This window comes from Pelophylax lessonae (genome assembly GCF_965119305.1).
Source record: "Pelophylax lessonae genome assembly, chromosome: 10".
NCBI lineage: Eukaryota > Metazoa > Chordata > Amphibia > Anura > Ranidae > Pelophylax > Pelophylax lessonae.
The window spans coordinates 8,044,378-8,069,707 of record NC_138777.1 but is presented as its reverse complement, the minus strand read 5'-3'; the positions used below and the strand labels follow the sequence as shown (position 1 = coordinate 8,069,707).

Below are 25,330 nucleotides of genomic sequence, written 5' to 3'. Positions count from 1 at the left end.
CCCTGCCCATGACACCTGTTGACCTCTGTAGATGGCCCATTTCTGATTGATCTTGGGTAGAACCAATGGGCTGCCATTGATTTTCCTGTGACCCAAAAGACCTGTATAGGCTGAAGGGGGTACTATTCCTTAATGTCCACCGCTGAGAGTGCTGGTTGGGAGGGAGCCTATCTTGGCTCCAGTGATCAGTATGAAGAAACCATCCCAGGTGCAATGGTAAGCGGCAACCTCAGCCTGGACTTCGGTGAGGAATCCCAACGCGTTTCGCTCCGCCCCTTGGAGCATAGTCATGGGGGTGGAGATCCCTTGAAATCCTGATTTTTTGCGATCGCTGTTGTTTCCCCAAGGCTGACCAGGACCCCTCAGATTACTCATATCAAATGGACGTTCATGCTTATAGAAAGATCTTTAATAATTAAAGTTCCCTCAGCTGTCTTCCAACCTCTATCTCACGTGTATGGCCTTCTTTGAGATAACAAAAAGAAAGCCAAAAAACAAGAACAAGATTTATTTGGACTCGCATTACCACGTGGGAAATCACCCGACACAATCTCCTAATCTCCCCTAAGCTCATAATGATGGCGTTTCATGTAGCTAACGAACGCGGACAAAACAAAAACACTCGGATTCCTCCGATGTCTCCCTCTTTCCCTTTTCACACAAAGGGCGCCCTGAAACAGAATCGCCTTCAGCGGATGACCCAGTTTCTGCGATATTGTCTGACGGGGGGGGATGATTATTTGGAAGTATCAACGGATGGTTTAAATGACTTTGCTGGCAAAATACAAGTGCTGTCCTTTTCTGCAAAGAGCTTCCCAAAAAAAAAAAAAAGAAAGAAAAAAAAAGTTTTGTGTGCAGTCATATAAGAAGCTCAGTGTTCGCAGCGCGGAGGGGGAGGCAGGCAGCCCTGCAGTTTGTTGAAAGTGTTACATGCCATTAGGTGCAGTGTAAACCATCCTGGGCTCTGCTCCTGACAATGGCGCTCTCAATCCGAGATGACTTTTTACTTTTATAGACTGGGGAGGAAAAAAAAAACCCCGGGTCCTAATACCGATAGCAGCATTTGCGAGAAGTTACAAAACGTTCATGTCCTGCCTGGGAGTTGGAGGCTAGACGGTCTTCCTGAAAGGGACGAGGTAAGGGGTCTGTGTTCGGAATTCTGGAAGGAATTTCAGTTTCCTGAGGACGTTCTCTGCAACGAATTAACTATATTCCGATCTATTGCTAACCAATGCAATCTATAGGATAAAGTCTACCAGGCTGGACAATCTGGGTGGCATTTCAGGTTCCTGAAACCTTCCTGAGCTGGTAATTAAAAAAATATTTTAAACTCTTGGTAACCTACACAATCCATAGGTAAAGACTTTTAGGATTTGAGCTTCCTGAACCTCTGCTGTGCTAAAACTTAATATTTCGATCTCTTGCTAACCAACGCAATCTGTAGGATAAGATTCATCAAGTTGGATGGCATTTGTGGATCCTGAAGCTTTCCTGTTCCAATATATTAATACATATTGATAACCTATGCAATCTATTGGTGGAGGTTTATGAGATTTGAGCTTTCTGAACCTTTACAGTGCTAAAAAGTAATATTTCGATCTGTTGTGACCAACACAATCTGAAGGATAAGATCCATCAAGTTGGTCATTTTGGTGGCATTTGTGGTTTCTGAGGCTTTCCTGTCCCAATATGTAACAATATATTATTAAATATTGATAACCAATGCAATCTATTGGTAAAGGTTTATGGGATTTGAGCTTTCTGAACCTTTACAGTGCTAAAAAGTAACAATTTTTCGATATATTGCTAAGCATTTCAAGCTATAGGATAAGGTCTATCAGATTGGACATTCTCTATGGCACTTCAGGTTCCAGAAGCCTGCCTAGGCTGATATATAACAATATTTTAAACCATTGAAAACCTATACACACTATAGGTAAAAATGTATAGGATTTGAGCTTTCTGAACCTTTACTGTGCTAAAAACGTAATATTTTGATCTGTTGTGACCAACACAATCTGAAGGATAAGATCCATCAAGTTGGTCTTTTTGGGTTATTTTGGTGGCATTTGTGGTTTCTGAAGCTTCCCTGTCCCAATATGTAGCAATATATTATTAAATATTGATAACCAATGCAATCTATCGTTAAAGGTTTATGAGATTTGAGCTTTCTGAACCATTACAGTGCTAAAAAGTAACAATATTTCGATCTATTGCTAAGCATTTCAACCTATAGGATAAGGTCTATCAGATTGGACATTCTCTATGGCACTTCAGGTTCCAGAAGCCTGCCTAGGCTGATATATACCAATATTTGAATCTGTTGAAAACCTATACACACTATAGATAAAAATGTATAGGATTTGAGCTTCCTGAACCTCTACTGTGCTAAAACGTAATATTTCGATCTCTTGCTAACCAATGCAATCTGTAGGATAAGATTCATCAAGTTGAATGGCATTTGTGGATCCTGAAGCTTTCCTGTCCCAATATATTAATACATATTGATAACCTATGCAATCTATTGGTAAAGGTTTATGAGATTTGAGCTTTCTGAACCTTTACAGTGCTAAAACTTAATATTTTGATCTGTTGTGACCAACACAATCTGAAGGATAAGATCCATCAAGTTGGTCATTTTGGTGGCATTTGTGGTTTCTGAAGCTTTCCTGTCCCAATATGTAACAATATATTATTAAATATTGATAACCAATGCAATCTATTGGTAAAGGTTTATGAGATTTGAGCTTTCTGAACTTTTACAGTGCTAAAAAGTAACAATATTTCGATCTATTGCTAACCAACGCAATCTGTAGTATAAGATTCATCAAGTTGGATGGCATTTGTGGATCCTGAAGCTTTCCTGTCCCAATATATTAATACATATTGATAACCTATGCAATCTATTGGTAAAGGTTTATGAGATTTGAGCTTTCTGAACCTTTACAGTGCTAAAAAGTAACAATATTTTGATCTATTGCTAACCATTTCAACCTATTGGATAATGTCTATCAGATTGGACATTCTCTATGGCACTTCAGGTTCCAGAAGCCTGCCTAGGCTGATATATAACAATATTTTAAACTATTGAAAACCTATATACACTATAGGTAAATATTTATAGGATTTGAGCTTTCTGAACCTTTACTGTGCTAAAACGTAATATTTTGATCTGTTGTGACCAACACAATCTGAAGGATAAGATCCATCAAGTTGGTCATTTTGGGTCATTTTGGTGGCATTTGTGGTTTCTGAAGCTTTCCTGTCCCAATATGTAACAATATATTATTAAATATTGATAACCAATGCAATCTATTGGTAAAGGTTTATGAGATTTGAGCTTTCTGAACCTTTACAGTGCTAAAAAGTAACAATATTTTGATCTATTGCTAAGCATTTCAACCTATAGGATAAGGTCTATCAGATTGGACATTCTCTATGGCACTTCAGGTTCCAGAAGCCTGCCTAGGCTGATATATACCAATATTTGAAACTGTTGAAAACCTATACACACTATAGGTAAAAATGTATAGGATTTGAGCTTCCTGAACCTCTACTGTGCTAAAACTTAATATTTCGATCTCTTGCTAACCAACGCAATCTGTAGGATAAGATTCTTCAAGTTGGATGGCATTTGTGGATCCTGAAGCTTTCCTGTCCCAATATATTAATACATTTTGATAACCTATGCAATCTATTGGTAAAGGTTTATGAGATTTGAGCTTTCTGAACCTTTACAGTGCTAAAAAGTAACAATATTTTGATCTATTGCTAACCATTTCAACCTATAGGATAAGGTCTATTAGATTGGACATTCTCTAAAGCAATTCAGGTTCCGGAAGCCTGCCTAGGCTGATATATAACAATATTTTAAACTATTAAAAACCTATTCACACTATAGGTAAAAATGTATAGGATTTGAGCTTTCTGAACCTTTACTGTGCTAAAACTTAATATTTTGATTTGTTGTGACCAACACAATCTGGAGGATAAGATTCATCAAGTTGGTAATTTTGGGTGGCATTTCTGAAGCTTTCCTGTCCCAATATGTAACAATATATTATTAAATATTGATAACCAATGTAATCTATTGGTAAAGGTTTATGAGATTTGAGCTTACTGAGCCTTTACAGTGCTAAAAAGTAACAATATTTAGATCTATTTCTAACTATCTCAACCTATATCAGATTGAACATTCTGGATAACACTTCAGGTTCCTGGAAGCCTTCCTAGGCTTAAATATAGCAATATTTAAAACGATTGATAACCTACACAACCTAAAGGATAAGATCTATCAGATTGGACATTCTGGATGGCATTTCAGGTTCCTGGAAGCCTGGTTATGCTGATATATAACAATATTTTAAACTATTGAAAACCTCCACAATCTATAGATACAAATGTAAAGGTTTTGAGCTTTCTGAACCTATACTGTGCTAAAACATAATATTTCAATCTATTGCTAACCAACTCAATCTGTAGGATAAGATCTATCAGGTTGGTCATTTCAGGTGGCATTTGTGGTACCTGAAGCCTGCCTGTCCTAAACTGTAAATATATATTATTAAATATTGATAACCAATGCAATCTATAGCTAAAGGTTTATGGGATTTGAGCTTTCTTAACCTTTACAGTGCTAAAAGTAACAATATTTTGATATATTCTTAACCAACTCTGTAAGATAAGGTCTACCAGATTGGACACTCTGGATGGCACTTTAGGTTCCAGAAGCCTGCCTAGACTGGTATATAACAATATTTAAAACTATTTGATAGGCTACACAACCTACAGTATAAAGTTTATGGGAAAAGTAACAATATTTTGATCGATTGCTAACCATCTCAACCTATAGGATAAGGTCTATCAGATTGGACATTCTGGATGGCATTTCAGGTTCTTTGAAGCCTGGCTATGCTGATATATAACAATATTTTAAGCTATTGAAAACGTATACAATCTATAGGTAAAAATATAAAGGTTTTGAGCTTTCTGAACCTATACTGTGCTAAAACATAATATTTTGATCTATTGCTAACCAATGTAATCTGTAGGCTAAGATCTATCAGGTTGGTCATTTCAAATGGCATTCGGTGTTCCTGAAGCTTTTTTGTCCTACTATGTAACAATATTTAAAAAAAAATTGATAACCTACGTATTCTATAGGATAAGATTTATGGAATTGAAACTTTCGAATTTTTATTGTGCTAAAACGTAACAATATTTTGATTTATTGCTAATCTACGCAATCTACAGAATTAGCTATATGTGATTATACATTCTGGGTGGCATTTCAGGTTCTTCAAGAACCCCTTCTCTAATATGTAACAACAGGGCTTTTTTTCTCAGGGAATAGGTGCAGGTACTCCCCTCTTCTGAGTCACCCCTTGTCTCTAACCCCTACCCACCTCCGAGCACTGACCTTTGGTTCCACCCTCTACCCACCTCCCAGTACCCCCCCCCCCCCCTTTTAGATACTACAGAACCAAGTATCATGTTGTGGTTCTAGGTAATTTGTATAGAATTTGTTAATGATAACTAGAAAAGCAGTAAAATAGATCCCCTGCAATAAGCAACAATAGACCCCCAAAAAAATAGCCTCCCCAGCAACAATAAATCCTCCCCTGCAACAATAAATCCCCCCAACAACAATAGCCACCTCAGCAACAATAGTTCCCGCAAGCAACAATAAATCCTCCACTGCAACAGTAGCCCCCCCCACAACAAAATGCCCTCCAGCAACAATAGATTCACCCCAGCAACAATAGATCCCCCAGCAGCCAGCATCAATAGGTCATTCAGCTCACCCCACTGACCCCAGCACCCCTTTGCCATTGCATACATTCAGACTGGAGGTGCCGGAACTATTTTAAACTGTTGCTAGCCTACACAATTTATACAGTAAGGTTTATGACATTTGAGCTCTGAACCTTTACTGTGCTAAATCGTAATAATATTCCAATGTATTGATAACCAATGCAATCTATAGGATAAGAAATATCAGATTGGACATTTTGGATGGCATTTCAGGTTCCTGGAAGCCTACCTAGGCTGATATATAACAATATTTGAAACTATTGATAACCTATGCAATCTATAGGGTAATGTTTATGGGATTTGAGCTTTCTGACCATTTATAGTGCTAAATTGTAACAATGTTCCAATCTATTGCTAGCCAACACAATCTATAGGGAAAAGATTTATAGAAACACAGAAAAGTAACAGCAGAAAAAGAGACCAAGTAACCCATCCAGTCTGCCTCCTGCTAGTTTAATGTGACGTCCTTATGTTCATGACCTTGGCTTCAAAATCCAAAATCCTGCCCTCCTGAACCTTATTCACAGCCTTCATGCATTTAAAAGTTTTCCTTCTTTCCTCCAGACTGTACATATTAAGTTCCCGAAGTCTCTCCTAACATGTATAGTGCAGGGTTCTCCAAACTTTCCAAGCGGAGGGCCAGTTTAATGTCCATCAGGCTTTAGGGGGGCTGGACTGTGGTCAATGGGAGTAGAAAATGCCATGGCATCAGTGCCCCATCATTGTTTTTAAAGGGAGGAATCATTGGAGTCAGTTGGTGGAATAGTGCTCCACTGATGGTGTCAGTAGAGGGAATGGTGCGCCATCATTGGTGTCAGTTGGTGGAATATTGCTCCATCATTGGTGTCAGTTGGTGGAATAGTGCTCCATCATTGGTGTCAGTTGGTGGAGTAGTGCCTCAATGGCCAGAAGAAGGCAAGCAAAGAGCCACATACAGCCCCTGGGCCGCAGTTTGCGTTAAAAACGGGGGTTTAGTTAGCACACATTTGCAAACACATGCATAAGCTGCAAGGCCCCTTCAAGGCACTCTGTATTACTTGCAGTCGTAACCCTTCTAAATGTATGAGAGTCTCCACAGTGAGAGCACATGTGAAGGCCAGTTATAGATGGGGGCAGGGGCTGTCTCATTGTTACTGGTGTAAATATTGGTGAGGGGACACACTGGACATCTTTGCTGCCATTGTGCTATGTGCTGGGTGTCCAGGGTGCCCCTACGTCTTCAAAGGAGAATTGGGCTACTTCCAGGCCCACCTGCCCCTATCTATCCATTAGAATGCATGTGCTCTCACTATGGAGAGTCTAATAAATTTAGAAGGGTTAGGACTGCAAGTAATACAGGGTGCCATGAAGGGGCCAATCAGCTTACGCATGCGTTTGCAAATGTGTTATAACTAAACCCCTTTTTTTAACACATACTGTTGGACAGGTTAATTTGGTTGGTAAGCAGACTGGTTGGTGTGTTAAGCTGGGAATTTTCTCTTGTTTTGGCTTTCATGCGTTTGCCCTTCCATGTGCTCCTTGCTGTGAAGGCCAGTTATAGATGGGGGTCAGGGGCCGTCTCTTTGATAAAGGAATCAGGACCTCTTTCCCCCTGCTGGTGACCCCTCTAGTGATATAAAGATCTATATAGAGGAATCAGAACCTCTTTCCTCCTGCTGGTGACCCCTCTAGTGATATAAAGATCTATATAGAATAATTAGGACCTCCTTTCTCCTGCTGGTGACCCCTCTAGTGATATAAAGATCTATATAGAATAATTAGGACCTCCTTTCTCCTGCTGGTGACCCCTCTAGTGATATAAAGATCTATATTGAGGAATCAGAACCTCCTTCCTCCTGCTGGTGACCCCTCTAGTGATATAAAGATCTATATAGAGGAATCAGGACCTCCTTCCTCCTGCTGGGGATCCCTCTAGTGATATAAAGATCTATATAGAGGAATCAGGACCTCCTTCCTCCTGCTGGTGACCCCTCTAGTGATTTGAAGATCTATATAGAGGAATCAGGACCTCCTTCCTCCTGCTGGTGACCCCTCTAGTGATTTGTAGATCTATATAGAGCAATAAGGACCTCCCTTCTCCTGCTGGTGATTCCTCCCCACTAGTGATGCATCTCAGAATTTTATTAATCTTCCCTTCTGCTTGGCCACACTATTTGACCATCTTGCAATTATCCGACATAAGCACCCCCAAATCTTTTTTTCATCTATAGGTCTGGCAAACACTATATGCCCCTATAGCTATCAGAGGATTCTTTTTTGCACAGTACATTATTTTGTATTTGGAAATTGAACTGCAGTTTCCACAGCATGGACCAGCCTTCCAGCAATACCAAATCACTTTCACCTTACAAATACTAACAGGAATATCCATCATTTTGCGCACCTTTCTTGTCATACCTTAACTGCCAACCTTTAATTGTATGACTACAAGCAGATTACATAGAAGAGGACCTATTATAAAGACCACTGGTCTTCATCTGCAGCTTTCTGATCCCATTCTGTGCCAAAATGTCAACGTAATCTATAAAATAGCAAATTTATCATACTGGATATTCTGGATGGCAATTTGGGGTAATGGAGCCTCTCTGTGCTAATATGTAACAATATTCTAACCTTTTTTTTTATTTCAGCTTCCTGAAGGGGTTATTTATCAATTTTCTGCACTTTTGTTCACCTGCATAATCTATAGCATGAGATGAGAGTCCAAAAAATAGGCAGACAGAGAACACTGCCCTAAGGACCATATATATGAGCCTATATATGAGCCACCGGGGATTAGTAACACAAAATCAAAAATTGAAGCCAAATGTAATCTTTCAAAAGTTTATTAATACAAAAGTCAAAAAGTAAAAATATTGTAATACAAAAACAGGAACCACCCACCATCACCAATAAAAAGACAACGTTTTCTCATAGTGCAAATTGGTGCGCTGGACCCCATACACACATCAATCACACTTCCCACTCAACCCAATAAATAGATGGGCAGAGCTAGTTGGGATATAGCTCCAAAAATAGCATCAGTTGCAGGACTGGAGTAAAGGGCCAGTGTAACACCAGTCACCTTACAAGATCGGGACTGAAGAAGCTGGGTTTCCGGTGAAACGCGTTGACGTCATGTAGGTGCGCGCACGCCACCAGTCACACGCCGTACAATCTGTCCACATGGGAAGACGTCATAGGATTTTGCTTTGAGGTGTACAGTTGTTCGCATTGGCGGAACACAGCGAGCATCTGCTAGTACTGTGGAGGTTATGGATATCCCTTAGAGCAATATATCTGGAAGGAGCCAAGAGGATACACTTTTCGGGTTTGGCATTTATGCGGCATGAGACTAACATATAGCCTTGAATGCACCATGTGTTATGTAGAGCGTGGAGGATAACACTATTATGGACTGAGTGAACCTGTCTAAGGTCTTTTGCATCTGCAACTTGTCTAATCCTCCGCTCCATAACAATATGCTATTATCTGCTGCATGGACTTGATTTCACACAGCCAACCTGTTTGCTTCCGCTTTATGCCTCATCAGCTGTTCTATTTCCCATTGATCTGCCTGATGGTGATTGATAAGACGGCCATATTGATCGTCTGTGATTTGGTTACATCAAGGCCAGCGGTGATTGGATTCCAGCTAGGTGCCAATGTCTGTGTCTGCTGCATTATATTTTAAGGGGAATCAGTATACCATCTGATATTGCTAATTTTTGCTTCAATTGCACATTTATTATTATTATTATACAGGATTTATATAGCGCCAACAGTTTGCGCAGAGCTTAAAGAGGAAGTAAACCCTCCTCTGACACTTGTACCTATAGGTAGGCCTATGATAAGGATTACCTATAGGTACTGTATATATCTCCTAAACATGTACCGTTTAGGAGATATTTACCTTACATGCAGACAGTGACGTCACTGGCGCATGCGCTCTGAAGGAACGGCCGCTCGTGCTGTTCCTTCAGAGCTCCGTGCCGTGACCGTCGGCTCCCGCGCACGTGCGCGGGAGTAACGTCACCGGGGCTCCGGCCAATCAGATAGCCGGATGCCGCGATCCCGGAAGACGGGCGACTGGACATGTCGCCCGTCATAGAGGTGAGCGGACGGCACGGCGGGGGCTCGTTCTAAGGTAAGTATTTCATAATGAGTTAGTATAGCGATGCATACTAGCTCATTATGTCTTTCTCTTTCAGCTTGTAAAAAAAAAAAAATTAACGGAGTTTACAACCTCTTTAACAGAATGAAGGCAGACATTGCAGTTACAATACAATTTGGTACAAAAGGAATCAGAGGGCCCTGCTTGCTAGAGCTTACAATCTAAAAGGGAGGCTCAATTGATACAAAAGGTAATAGCTGTGGGGGATGAGCTGATGGAGAAAGAGAAACATTGTATTAGTTAGTAGCCGGATAGTCTTCACTTCTGGACCGGGCCTTTTTCTGACACTTGTTGTTTATAAGTTAAAATCATTTTTTTTTTTTTGATAGAAAATTACTTAGAACCCTCAAACATTATATATATACTGTATATATACATATATATATATATATATATATATATATATATATATATATATATATATATACATTTTTTTTTTAGCAGAGACCCTCGAGAATAAAATGGAGATTGTGGCAATATTTTTTATCACACCGTATTTGCGCAGCGGTCTTACAAATGCAATTTATTTGGAAAAAATACACTTTTTTAAATTAAAAAATAAGAAAACAGTATAGTTAGCCCGAATTTTAATGTGAAAGATAATGTTACACTGAGTAAATAGATACCCAACATGTCATGCTTCAAAATTGCGTACACTTGTGGAATGGCGACAAACATTGGTACTTAAAAATCCCCATAGGTGACATTTTAAAAAATTCCACAGGCTACCAGTTTAGAATTACAGAGGAGGTCTAGGACTAGAATTATTGCTCTCACTCTAACGATCGTGGTGATACCTCACATGTGTGGTTTGAACACTGTTTACATATGTGGGCGCGACTTGCGTATGCGTTCATTAGCGCGAGTTAATGGAGACAGGGCGCTTTCATTTTTTTTCCTATTTATTTTATCTTTTATTTTTACACTGTCCTTTCTAAAAAAAACATTTTGATCACTTTTATTCCTATTACAAAGAATGTAAACATCTCTTGTAATAGAAATAAGCAGGACAGGTCCTCTTTAATGAGAGATCTGGGGTCAGAAAGACCTCACATCTCACATCTACACAAAAAAAAAAAAAAAAAGTAATTTTTTTTATCATGATGAAAAAAATGGGCTCTTTAAATCCTCCAAGGCCATAGAGTCGAGTGGGGGCCATATATGCCGCTGGGACCACTCTTATGTTAAAGCGGACCGCCTGCCGTTTAAAAAAATATCGGGGTTATGGCTGCTATCTGCTGACATAGCCCCGGTATTTAATGTCAAAGTACCGACGTAAATACACGGTGGGCGGTCCATAAGTGGTTAAAGAGAAGGGTTTTCAGGGATCGTCTAAAGATGTATAGAATAGCGGACAGTCAGACAGATTGGGGTAGAGAGTTCCAAAGGATAAGAGAAGCTCTGGAGAAGTCTTGGAGGCAAGCATGGGAGGAGGTAACAAGGGAGCTAGAGAGCAGGAGGTCTTGGGAGGACCGAAGAGAGTGGCTTGGTTGATATTTTGAGATCAGGTTAGTGATGTAGCTGGGGGCTGAGTTGTGGATGGCTTTGTAAATCATTGTTAGTACTTTGAATTTTATTCATTGGGTGAGTGGAAGCCAGTGAAGGGATTGGCAGAGAAGGGTGGAGGACACTGAAGGGTTGGTAAGGTGGATGAGTCTTGTAGCACCATTCATTATGGACTGAAGGGGGGGATAGTCTATGTAAAGGTAATCCAATGACAGTTTTGGTAGCTGTGACTGTACTCAGCGTCACTGGGAATGAAAGACAGATACTATATGTGGGGCCCTTGGAGTAATGTCACTTTGGATTGAAGTCCATGTCTCCCCAAGAGAGTAAGACTCATAGCAGATGCTAATATCATCAGCTCAACCACCTGTCTTCCACACATTGTTGAATATGCTGATTTACTCACTGGTTATCTATTGTGGGTTCTGTGTTTACACTTATGATAATGTGTATTGTACATTAAGAGCTCAAGGACGGTAGTCTGCTAGTTAATTGGCTCAGGTTGATTGAATCATTGTCATCTATTATTTACTGGTAGAAAAGTAGAATACTGTTTGTGTTGGTGGTTCTTTAGATAATTAGTTCAGGTTAATTATATTTCTGTATACAATTTCATCTGCATATGATAATCTAATCAGGCACCTGACCTAGTGGAGTAATCTGATCAGGAGGGGGATGTCCATCCTGTATATATTCGGTGTGAGTTTGTTCAAATAAAGATTCCAGTTCTCTACAAGCTAAATTCCGTCTAGTTTTGTATGGGGCCGTTATCTACTGTGGGTTCTGCTTTTACACTTATGATAGTGTATATTGTAATTCATGAGCTCGGAGACGGCAGTCTGCTAGTCAATTGGCTCAGGTTGATTGAATCATTGTCATCTATTAGTTACTGGTAGAAAAGTAGAATACTGTTTGTGTTGGTTGTTCTTTAGATAATTAGTTCAGGTTCATTTTATTTCTGTATACAATTTCATCTGCATATGATAATGTAAACAGGCACCTGACCTGGTGGGGTAATCTGATCAGGAGGGGAATGTCCATCCTGTATATATTCGGTGTGAGTTTGTTCAAATAAAGATCCCAGTTCTCTACAAGCTAAGTTCCGTCTAGTTTTGAATGGGGGGCGGCTAGAATATCTGATATCTTTGTTCAAGACTGGGGGAAGCCGTATACTGACAGAAAACAACAAACACAGTGTGGGTCACGGTTCCGTTACAGTAGCCTACCCATGTTAGTTCTGCTAATTGGCAATTGATCTACTTGGGATTTGTAGCTCCGCAATAGTTATTGGACTGTGAATTGATCTTTTGAGGTGACTGGGGTTAAACTGGCCCTTTGCTCCAGTCCTAAAACCGATGTAATTTCCTGGAGGTATCTCCCAATTAGCTCTGCCCATCTATTTAATGGGTTGAGTGGGATGCGTGATTGATGTGTGTATGGCGTTCGGCGCACCGATTTGCACTATGAGACAACGGTGTCTTTTTATTGGTGATGGCGGGTGGTTCCTGTTTTTGTATTACAATATTTTTACTTTTTGACTATAGGATAGTTGCTCATCTGAGGGGTCCAGTGAGATGCGGTGTAGCCCACACCGAGACTGCAGAGCCTGCAGAGCCAGAGATGTAAGTAGGAGACGAGGAGAGAGCCGGCACTTGGCGTCTTCCGGGTTGGCTGGCATCAGGGAGAGGCTGAGACCGCGGTGTCAGGGCGTGTGACGTCAAGGAAGGGCGGAAGAGTAGAGAACACACACAACGCGTTTCAGAGCATGCACGATGGCCACAACGGGCATGCGTGCTCCTTTGTCAAGTGTACCATTAAATTATTGCACTTAGAGGCGCTCTCTTCTCTCTCTTTTATCTGCATACTCAGAGTTGGCTTCACTCTTCTGGAGAGCTTTGCCCTTTGTTGCTGATCCATCATCAGCCCACCTGGAACTTTTATGGACCTTATTATGGACATTGATGCATTCCTTTATATATGATTTTTACTTGCTCCACCCTGCATATACACCTTGAGCGCCAACACCATTTGTTTTTGTTATTATTTGGTCCTAAGAGCAGTGTTCTCTATCTGCCAATTTTTTGGAGATGCGTTTGTTTGGCCATGGAGCCCCCACTTTATAATTGAGTGAGTAGGAGAGTTTTACAGAGGTTCCTCCTTTGGTTTGGGTACCTCACATTTCAATAGTTCCCTGGTTTATTACTCTTTCACCTTCTGGATGGTGTTCCAGGCTCCTGAAGCCTTCTTGTGCTAATATGTAACAATATTTTAATTCCTTGGTAACCTTTATAATCTATAGAATTGCATTAATGAGATTTGGACTTTCGGAACCTGTTTTGTGCTGAAATTTAACAATATTAAGATCTTTTACTGATCTCCGCAATCTATAGGATAATATATAGCAGAGAGAATTAGTTCACCTTCTTGATTTTGGCACCATAATCTAGCCCAGGGTTTCTCAACCAGGGTTCCTCCTGAGGTTGCTAGGGGTTCCTCCTGAGGTTGCTAGGGGTTCCTCCTGAGATTGCTAGGGGTTCCTCCTGAGGTTGCTGGGGGTTCCTCCTGAGGTTGCTGGGGGTTCCTCCTGAGGTTGCTAGGGGTTCCTCCTGAGATTGCTAGGGGTTCCTCCTGAGGTTGCTGGGGGTTCCTCCTGAGGTTGCTGGGGGTTCCTCCTGAGGTTGCTAGGGGTTCCTCCTGAAGTTGCTGGGGGTTCCTCCTAAGGTTGCTAGGGGTTCCTCCTGAGGTTGCTGGGGGTTCCTCCTGAGGTTGCTGGGGGTTCCTCCTGAGGTTGCTAGGGGTTCCTCCTGAAGTTGCTGGGGGTTCCTTCTAAGGTTGCTAGGGGTTCCTCCTGAGGTTGCTGGTTCCTCCTGAGGTTGCTGGGAGTTCCTCCTGAGGTTGCTGGGGGTTCCTCCTAAGGTTGCTAGGGGTTCCTCCTGAGGTTGCTGGGGGTTCCTCCTGAGGTTGCTGGGGGTTCCTCCTGAGGTTGCTAGGGGTTCCTCCTGAAGTTGCTGGGGGTTCCTTCTAAGGTTGCTAGGGGTTCCTCCTGAGGTTGCTGGTTCCTCCTGAGGTTGCTGGGAGTTCCTCCTGAGGTTGCTAGGGGTTCCTCCTGAGGTTGCTGGTTCCTCCTGAGGTTGCTGGTTCCTCCTGAGGTTGCTAGGGGTTCCTCCTGAGGTTGCTGGGGGTTCCTCCTGAGGTTGCTAGGGGTTCCTCCTGAGGTTGCTGGGGGTTCCTCCTAAGGTTGCTGGGGGTTCCTCCTGAGGTTGCTAGGGGTTCCTCCTGAGGTTGCTGGGGGTTCATTGAGCAATGGGCAATTTCTGCCTCTCAGATTAGTTTCCAATGACACCATTGTTCCTTTCAGCTCTCTGTAAGGGAGTAATTCTTCCCAATGATGAGAAGAGTAAGGAGCATTCTTCCCACTGACTGTCACGCCAATGTGTCATGAGTTGTAGATTTTTCATTTTTAGCAGGAGTTCCCCGAGACCAGAAATTTATTTCAAGGGTTCCTCCGTGTTGAAAACATTTAGAAAGCCTGATCTAGGATAAGGTAAGGGGTGTTTATGAATGGAGTTTCAACCTCTAGAAGGGGTTCTATGGTACTATCTAGTGATGTTCCAAACCATTGCTGACCTAGACAGTCTATATTAGAAGTCTTCAAGTGTTTCAGGGCTCTACATCATATACCCCTTACATCAGAGTCCCCATCTGAGTCCCTCTCTTCATCAGAGTCCCCAGCAGAGACCACCTAAGATCATTATCCCCCCATCAGAGTTCTCCCTTACTTATAGGTCCCCATCAAAGTCCCCCATTGCATCAGGAACCACATCAAAGTTGCCCTTAAAGCAGCGTCCCCATCAGAGTCCATCTTTCTTTAGAGTTCCCCACACATCAGGGGCCCGTCAGAGTCCCCTACTCACATCAGGGGCCCCATCAGAGTCCCCCATACATCAGGGTCCCCATCAGAATCCCACCTTACATCAGAGCCTCCATCAGAGTCACCCTTACATCAGAGCCTCCATCAGAGTCACCCTTACATTAGAGCTGAGGGCTCTTGAGAGGAATACTTAGGCAGGGTGCTGGGATGTTTTCAGGAAGTGATGTACAGTACCCTGCGACCGCCCCCCCCCCCCCCCTACCAGCCATGATCTGCTTTAGTGGTCCAGGGTCACAAAGGTCTCACTTGAGACTGGGCCCTGGCGTTCTGCCACTGTCGGGGGAGGGGGGGGCATTAATAGTTCAGCTACTGGACTTCATGCTTCCCGCGGTGCATGCACAGGAGGAGAGGGGTGGGGAGAAAAGGTGCAGATTGGCTCTCTCCTCTCCCATCTGGAAGGAGGGGGGGGGGGGAAACTGTCAGTGCAGGCTCTGGGGTGTATGAGAGAGACCCTCCCAGCTCAGAGTCCTGCTGAGGAGGCACTAATGAGGAGGCAATGATAGGCGGCATTGATGGGCACTGATAGGCTGCACTGATAGGCTGCACTGATGGGCACTTATATGAAGCATTGATAAACACTGATAGGTGGCAATGATAGGCAGCACTGATGGGAACTGATAGGAGGCACTGATGGGTGGCATTGATGACCACTGATAGGGGGCACTGATAGGCTGGACTTATTCGCACTAAAGGGTGGCATTGATGATCACTGATGGGGGGCACTGATAGGTGGCATTGATTAAAATAAACTCTGTAATGAAAATGGAAAGGTAATATTTGAACATTTTAATAGCAAGCTAATAGAGGGAGGGGGGGGGGGCAGGGAAGGTAAAATATAAGCAGATCGAACTTCAGATTCAAAGAGGAACTCCATGAAAATGTTTTATTCTCCCATGCAGTGGGGCTGTGTGCTTTAACTGCTCCTTTTTTCTAGGGGGTGCAGGGAAAAGCTGTACTTACCTGGTCCTTCCATCCTCCGCAAAACTGCTGTCCCCCACATTCAGCGGTGGATTCTTCCTGCCATCCTCACGTCCAGAGCTGCTCTATGGGCATGATGACGTCAGGAACATTCCATTCATAAGATCGCTAGTGTATGGGGGGGGGGGCAGAAGCTGCGGGGACCGGTCTTGCGCTCGGAGGATCGGTGGCTCTGCAATCCTCTAGACAAAATCGAACAGTTAACTCATTCGATGTGGGCACAGCCCCACTGCATGGGGAAATATAGTGTTTTCCCGGAGTTCTTCTTTAGCTATCTGTTTTGCCTTCTATACATTATTTCACCAATCTACAAACAGAAAGTTTTTTTCTTATTTTTTTATAGGATTTATTTATTTTTTGTTACAATTCTAATTATCTACATTTTTATTTTGTGGTGTAGTAATTAGTTGCAGGGATGCGGTTATGAGATTCACTAATGGCGAGCGCTCATCGCTGTGACTGAGGATCCTGCGGAGGAGTCATTGCTGTTCATAATGAGCGCCAATCATGGGAAATCCCAGAATTTTCTCCTTTTATAATTCCACAGATAAATTGTGTCTGCACCCATCATTACCACAGAGAGGGAGACTCTGGGCTTTACTTATATATCAGAGAATACAGGGGCTGCCAGGAAATACCAGTCACCTGGCTGTCTCCCGCTCCAAGGTTTCCTGACACCCCACATAAGCATGCAGCCAGCAAAGCCACTTCTCATCCACATCCTTATTAAATAATATCTATCTATCTATCTATCTATCTATCTATCTATCTATCTATCTATCTATCTATCTATCTATCTATCTATCTATCTATCTATCTATCTATCTATCTATCTATCTATCTACAGTGCTTTGTGAAAGTATTCGGCCCCCTTGAACTTTTCGACCTTTTGCCACATTTCAGGCTTCAAACATAAAGATATAAAACTGTAATTTTTTGTGAAGAATCAACAACAAGTGGGACACAATCATGAAGTGGAACGAAATTTATTGGATATTTCAAACTTTTTTAACAAATAAAAAACTGAAAAATTGGGCGTGCAAAATTATTCAGCCCCCTTAAGTTAATACTTTGTAGCGCCACCTTTTGCTGCGATTACAGCTGTAAGTCGCTTGGGGTATGTCTCTATCAGTTTTGCACATTGAGAGACTGAAATTTTTGCCCATTCCTCCTTGCAAAACAGCTCGAGCTCAGTGAAGTTGGATGGAGAGCGTTTGTGAACAGCAGTTTTCAGTTCTTTCCACAGATTCTCGATTGGATTCAGGTCTGGACTTTGACTTGGCCATTCTAACACCTGGATATGTTTATTTGTGAACCATTCCATTGTAGATTTTGCTTTATGTTTTGGATCCTTGTCTTGTTGGAAGACAAATCTCCATCCCAGTCTCAGGTCTTTTGCAGACTCCATCAGGTTTTCTTCCAGAATGGTCCTGTATTTGGCTCCATCCATCTTCCCATCAATTTTAACCATCTTCCCTGTCCCTGCTGAAGAAAAGCAGGCCCAAACCATGATGCTGCCACCACCATGTTTCACAGTGGGGATGGTGTGTTCAGGGTGATGAGCTGTGTTGCTTTTACGCCAAACATAACGTTTTGCATTGTTACCAAAAAGTTAGATTTTGGTTTCATCTGACCAGAGCCCCTTCTTCCACATGTTTGGTGTCTCCCAGGTGGCTTGTGGCAAACTTTAAACAACACTTTTTATGGATATCTTTAAGAAATGATTTTCTTCTTGCCACTCTTCCATAAAGGCCAGATTTGTGCAGTATACGACTGATTGTTGTCCTATGGACAGAGTCTCCCACCTCAGCTGTAGATCTCTGCAGTTCATCCAGAGTGATCATGGGCCTCTTGGCTGCATCTCTGATCAGTCTTCTCCTTGTATGAGCTGAAAGTTTAGAGGGACGGCCAGGTCTTCGTAGATTTGCAGTGATCTGATACTCCTTCCATTTCAATATTATCGCTTGCACAGTGCTCCTTGGGATGTTTAAAGCTTGGGAAATCTTTTTGTATCCAAATCTGGCTTTAAACTTCTCCACCAGGGGCATACCTAGAGCATTTGGCACCGGGGCGGATCCTATATCTGGCACCCCCCCCCCCCAGGCAACGAACATTGACGTGTCATGTGTAAAATGTATGGAGACCCCCTTTTACATTACACAGAACCCTTACCCCTGGACCCCTTTACATTACACAGCCCCCGTACCCCTGGACCCCTTTACATTACACAGCCCCCTTACCCCTGGACCCCTTTACATTACACAGCCCCCCAATATAACCCCTTTACAATACAAAGCCCCCACCAATAGAACCCCTCTACAATAAATCCCCCTATAGAACCCCTATACAATACAAAGCCCCCCCCATAAAACCCCTATACAATACAAAGCCCCCCCCCATACAACCCCTATACAATACAAAGCCACCCCCCCAAAAAAAGAACCCCTTTACAATACAAAGTCACCCCCCCCTCAAAATAACCCCTTTACAATACAAAGCCCCCCCCCCCTCAAAATAACCCCTTTACAATACAAAGCCCCCCCACCCCCCCTCAAAATAACCCCTTTACAATACAAAGCCCCCCCGCCCCCCCCCTCAAAATAACCCCTTTAAAATACAAAGCCCCCCCGCCCCCCCTCAAAATAACCCCTTTAAAATACAAAGCCCCCCCGCCCCCCTCAAAATAACCCCTTTACAATACAAAGCCCCCCCGCCCCCCCTCAAAATAACCCCTTTACAATACAAAGCCCCCCCCCCTCAAAATAACCCCTTTACAATACAAAGCCCCCACCAATAGAACCCCTCTACAATAAATCCCCCCATAGAACCCCTATACAATACAAAGCCCCCCCCATAGAACCCCTATACAATACAAAGCCCCCCCCCATAAAACCCCTATACAATACAAAGCCCCCCCCCATACAACCCCTATACAATACAAAGCCACCCCCCAAAAAAAGAACCCCTTTACAATACAAAGTCACCCCCCCTCAAAATAACCCCTTTACAATACAAAGCCCCCCCCCTCAAAATAACCCCTTTACAATACAAAGCCCCCCCCACCCCCCCTCAAAATAACCCCTTTACAATACAAAGCCCCCCCCGCCCCCCCCCCTCAAAATAACCCCTTTAAAATACAAAGCCCCCCCGCCCCCCCCCCTCAAAATAACCCCTTTACAATACAAAGCCCCGCCGCCCCCCCTCAAAATAACCCCTTTACAATACAAAGCCCCCCCCTCAAAATAACCCCTTTACAATACTAAGCCCCCCCCCTCAAAATAACCCCTTTACAATACAAAGCCCCCCCACCCCCCCTCAAAATAACCCCTTTACAATACAAAGCCCCCCCCCCTCAAAATAACCCCTTTACAATACAAAGCCCCCCCCCTCAAAATAACCCCTTTACAATACAAAGCCCCCCGCCCCCCTCAAAATAACCCCTTTACAATACAAAGCCCCCCCCGCCCCCCCCTACCTTTTTAGGAGGAGAGCGGAGGAAGAGGAACTGTTTAAAGCAGAGAGGATGTAAAGGACTCACTGTCACTCCCGAGCCCTGAATACACAGCGATCGGCGCCTCGGCGGGAACTACAGAAGTTACTATGCTGGTTAATGAGCAGGTGATTGGTTGATAGGCGGTCCTAGCAACCAATCGCCTTCTCATTAACTAGCATAGTAAACTGCGGCAGCGCCGATCGATGTGTATTCAGGGCTCGGGAGTGACAGTGAGTCTCTCACATCCTCTCTGCTTTAAACAGTTCCTCCTCCTCCGCGGTGGAAGCAGTCTGGCGGCCGGCCCCGGGTGTCACCCTGATCTTCCCTGACACACTGACACCCCCCTAATGTGTGGCACCCGGGGCGGACCGCCCCCCCTATTGGTACGCCACTGTTCAACAGTATCTCGGACCTTCCTGGTGTGTTCCTTGTTTTTCTGCGCTCTAAACGGACCTCTAAGACTATCACAGTGCAGGTGCATTTATACGGAGACTTGATTACACACAGGTGGATTCTATTTATCATCATTAGTCATTTAGGTCAACATTGGATCATTCAGAGATCCTCACCGAACTTCTGGAGAGAGTTTGCTGCACTGAAAGTAAGGGGGCTGAATAATTTTCCACGCCCAATTTTTCAGTTTTTTATTTGTTAAAAAAGTTTGAAATATCCAATAAATTTCATTCCACTTCATGATTGTGTCCCACTTGTTGTTGATTCTTCACAAAAAAATTACAGTTTTATATCTTTATGTTTGAAGCCTGAAATGTGACAAAAGGTCGCAAAGTTCAAGGGGGGGCGAATACTTTCGCAATGCACTGTATTTATTTGTAACTTTACATACCACCACTTAATATTTCCCATCCAATTGTTTACATTTATTTATTGGTGACACATAACCTTTACATACCACCACCCGCCTATTCATTTAGGCAGCGCCGTACCCCTTTTTCCCCCCCCAATTTTGTACATTCATTGGATTTCAGTTCTTTCAATCATGGAGGCTCAGCCCCACATGTGGGCGGTCTGTATGCAAATACAGGAATTTCCACGCCTCCATGCTGACATCATCCATCCAGGCATATTGATATTTGCATAACTCCTCCCAAGAACCTGCCCACTGCTTGCATCAGGGCTGAGGGCTCTTGAGAGGAGTACTGTGATGTGTTCAGGAAAGCTATGTACAGCCCCTCCCACAGCCAGAATCTGCTTGCATTGCATAGAGAAGAGCAGTGACCCAGTGATGACATCATCATCAGTATGTAATGGAAACGTGTGATGTGAGATTTTGTCATGATTACGGTATTTCTTCTCCCCCCAGACTCTCCTCTTCGGTCATGATGTGCCCCACGTTGAGTCCGGCAGGACGTAGTCCGGGCCTCTCCGACATGCACCAGTACAGCCAATGGCTGTCCATCCGGCACGAAGCCAACCTGCTGCCCATGAAGGAGGACCTGGCTCTATGGCTGACCATCATGCTGGGTAAGAACATTGACTACAAGGCTCAGACCACCCACAGCAGACTGCTGGGCTGGCTGTAAATATCTGCTGGAGACTGTTGGTTCTGCCCCCCCCCCCATTTCTCTGGAGTTGGGGTGACTCCACACACCTGTATCTTCTCCAGCAGGGATGGGTGGGAGCCCCTCATAATGGGCACAGCGGGTGTACAGACCCAGGAACTCAGCACAGGGATGGTGGGAACCCCTCATAATGGGCACAGCAGGTGTACAGACCCGGGAACTCAGCACAGGGATGGTGGGAGCCCCTCATAATGGGCACAGCAGGTGTACAGACCCGGGAACTCAGCACAGGGATGGAGGGAACCCCTCATAATGGGCACAGCAGGTGTACAGACCTGGGAACTCAGCACAGGGATGGGGGGAACCCCTCATAATGGGCACAGCAGGTGTACAGACCCGGGAACTCAGCACAGGGATGGGGGGAACCCCTCATAATGGGCACAGCAGGTGTACAGACCCGGGAACTCAGCACAGGGATGGTGGGAACCCCTCATAATGGGCACAGCAGGTGTACAGACCTGGGAACTCAGCACAGGGATGGAGGGAACCCCTCATAATGGGCACAGCGGGTATACAGACCCGGGTACTCAGCACAGGGATGGAGGGAACCCCTCATAATGGGCACAGCAGGTGTACAGACCCGGGAACTCAGCACAGGGATGGAGGGAACCCCTCATAATGGGCACAGCGGGTATACAGACCCGGGTACTCAGCACAGGGATGGAGGGAACCCCTCATAATGGGCACAGCAGGTGTACAGACCCGGGAACTCAGCACAGGGATGGTGGGAACCCCTCATAATGGGCACAGCAGGTGTACAGACCCGGGAACTCAGCACAGGGATGGAGGGAACCCCTCATAATGGGCACAGCAGATGTTCAGACCCAGGAACTAAGCACACCTCTCATATATCAGTTTTCAGCCAGATATTAGCCCTCGTAATTCAGTTATTATCCCTTGTGTATTAGTTATCGGTCAGCTATCGGTCCTTGTATATCAGTTCTCACCTCTTGTATACTGGTTATAACCCCCTATATATCAGTTATCAGCCCTCGTATACTGAATATCAGCCCTCATATATCAGTTATCAGGTCTTGTATATTGGTTATCAGCCCTCATATATCAATTATCAGACAGTTATCAGGCCTCATATCAGTTCTCAGGCCCTGTATATCAGTTATCAGCCCCCGTATATCAGTTATCAGTCCTCGTATACTGAATATCAGCCCTCATATATCAGTTATCAGCCCTCGTATATCAATTATCAGCCCTCGTATATCAATTATCAGCCCTCGTATATCAGTTATCAGCCCTCATGTACTGAATATTAGCCCTTCATATATCAATTTTTTGCCTTCATATATTGATTACTAACCCTTGTATATCAGTTCTCAGACAGTTAACAGACCTCATATATCAATTTTTAGATAGTTATCAGCCCTTGTACATCAGTTATCAGCCCTCGTATATCAGTTATCAGCTCTCATAAATCAGTTCTCAGCCCTCGTATATCAGTTATCAGCCCTTGTATATCAGTTATCAGCCCTCGTATATCAGTTATCAGACCTTGCATATCAGTTATCAGCCTCGTATATCAGTTATCAGCCCTCGTATATCAGCTATCAGTCCTTGTATATCAGTTATCAGCCCTCGTATATCAGTTATCAGCCCTCATATATCAGTTATCAGCCCTCGTATATCAGTTATCAGCCCTTGTATATCAGTTTTTAGCCAGTTATCAGCCCTTGTATATCAGTTATCAGCCCTTGTATATCAGTTATCAGCCAGTTATCAGCCGTCATATGTCAGTTATCAGCCCTCGTATATCAGTTATCAGTTCTCGTATATCAGTTATCAGCCCTCGTATATCAGTTATCAGCCCTCGTATATCAGTTATCAGTTCTCGTATATCAGTTATCAGCCCTCGTATATCAGTTATCAGTTCTCGTATATCAGTTATCAGCCCTCGTATATCAGTTCTCAGCCCTCGTATATTGTACCCTCATACACCGCTGAGTCTCCTGTGAGAAACCTTTCGGGATAATAATGGATTTTCCATAGAAATGAATAAAGTTTTTCCCTGCAGCCGGGTGCAGATCGCTGGTTCCAGTTATTCGGGGCGCGCTGTAAAATATGTCGGGGGCTCTGTCTCAGAAGCGAAGTACCGCCCCCTCGCCGGTATAAAGCACGGCGAATTGAAAGCCGACACCTAATATATTTTTCATTGGATACAGATGTTCCCGGCCAATGTAATTGTGCTGCCAGAGCTTAGCTGGACTAAAAAAAACCAACATGCTGAAAAGGGTCCTGCGATGTGCGGAGAGAGGAGAGCGCCCAAAACTTGGAGGGAAAACTAGAAAATAAAAAAAGTTCTAAACTGAAGTCACATGACACCACTGACTCCATTGTCACTGAGTTACAGCTCCTTCTCTAGGGCTTCCTTCTCATATCTGTGAATTGGATGCGAGTCGCATGACATGTGAACCAAACTGGCTTTCTATGGAGCCGGTGCAGCGGCAGTGCGTTTTCTGATCACTGCAATGCGGCGGCATTGCATTTTCTGATCACTGCGGTGCAGCGGCTGTGCGTTTTCTGATCACTGCAATGCGGCGGCATTGCATTTTCTGATCACTGCGGTGCAGCGGCAGTGCGTTTTCTGATCACTGCGGTGCGGCGGCATTGCGTTTTCTGATCACTGCGGTGCAGCGGCTGTGCGTTTTCTGATCACTGCGGTGCGGCGGCATTGCGTTTTCTGATCACTGCGGTGCGGTTCAGATACGAATTCCAGGCTCATTGCCTTCTATGAATCACACATCTCATCAGTTTTGAGCAGGAATTGAGAAGAAAAAATAGCGTGAGGGTTCCCCCCCCCCCCCCCCAATCTATACTAGACCCTCAGGTGAGGTATGGAATTTGAGGGGCAACCCACGCCAAAAGTAAAGAAAATGCTTCCCCCCCCCCCCCCCCCCGAATCCATACCAGATCCTTAGGTCTGGTATGGATTTTAAGGGGAACCCCATGCCAAAATTAAAAAACAAAAAACAAAAACACATTGCCCCACCTCCCCCAAATCAATACTAAACCCCTAGGGAGACCCATGCCAAAATAGAAAAAAAAAAAACCTGTGGCCCCCCTCCCCCTCCAAATCCATACCAGACCCTTAGATTTGGCATGGATTTTGAGGGGAACCCCATGCCAAAATTTAAAAGAAAAAAAAACTGTCCCCCCCCCCCCAAATCCATACCAGAACCCTAGGGAGACCCATGCAAAAAAAAACTGTACCCCCCCCCCCTACAAATCCATACCAGAACCCTAGGGAGACCCATGCAAAAAAAAAAAACTGTGCCCCCCCCCTCCAAATCCATACCAGACCCTTAGATTTGGTATGGATTTTGAGGGGAACCCCATGCCAAAATTAAAAAAAAAAAAAAAACTGCCCCCCAAATCCATACCAGAACCCTAGGGAGACCAATGCCAAAATAATTAAAAAAAAAACTGTACCCCCCCCCCTCGAAATCCGTACCAAACCCCTAGGTCTAGTATGGATTCTGAAGGGGAACACCACTCTAGAATTTTTTAAATAAATGCGTGCCCCCCCCCCCCCCCCTATTGTGTTTTTAAAGGAAAAGAACTCACAAAATGCATGCAAAAACGAGGGTTTAAAAACACAAAAAGCACCGCAAAACATGCCTGGAAAATGCATCAAATGCAAGCACACAGATGTGAACCTACCCTCCCCTAAATCAATGCTAGGCCCCTAGGAAGACCCATGCCAAAATAGAAAAAAAAAAAAAAAACACCTGTTGCCACCCCCCCCTCCAAATCTATACCAGACCCTTACATTTGGTATGGATTTTGAGGGGAACCTCATTCCAAAATTTAAAAGAAATAAAATATCCCCCCCCCCCCCCCAAATCCATACCAGAACCCCAGAA

The 25,330-nt window shown here is 43.7% G+C and overlaps 1 protein-coding gene across 3 annotated transcripts in view; it reads left to right on the top strand.

Annotated features, from left to right (window-relative positions):
- Positions 1 to 25,330, top strand: part of GAS2 (growth arrest specific 2) — a 136,582-nt gene that overhangs the window by 42,852 nt on the left and 68,400 nt on the right. For 2 of the 3 annotated variants that reach the window (XM_082270298.1, XM_082270296.1), the window contains exons 1-2: positions 899 to 1,356; positions 21,197 to 21,357. In XM_082270298.1, coding sequence (XP_082126424.1) covers positions 21,213 to 21,357 — 145 coding nt within the window. In that variant the 5' untranslated portion in view covers positions 899 to 1,356; positions 21,197 to 21,212. Of the gene's footprint in view, positions 1 to 898; positions 1,357 to 21,196; positions 21,358 to 25,330 lie in introns of those variants that run through there. The other variant, XM_082270297.1, reaches the window with a different exon arrangement.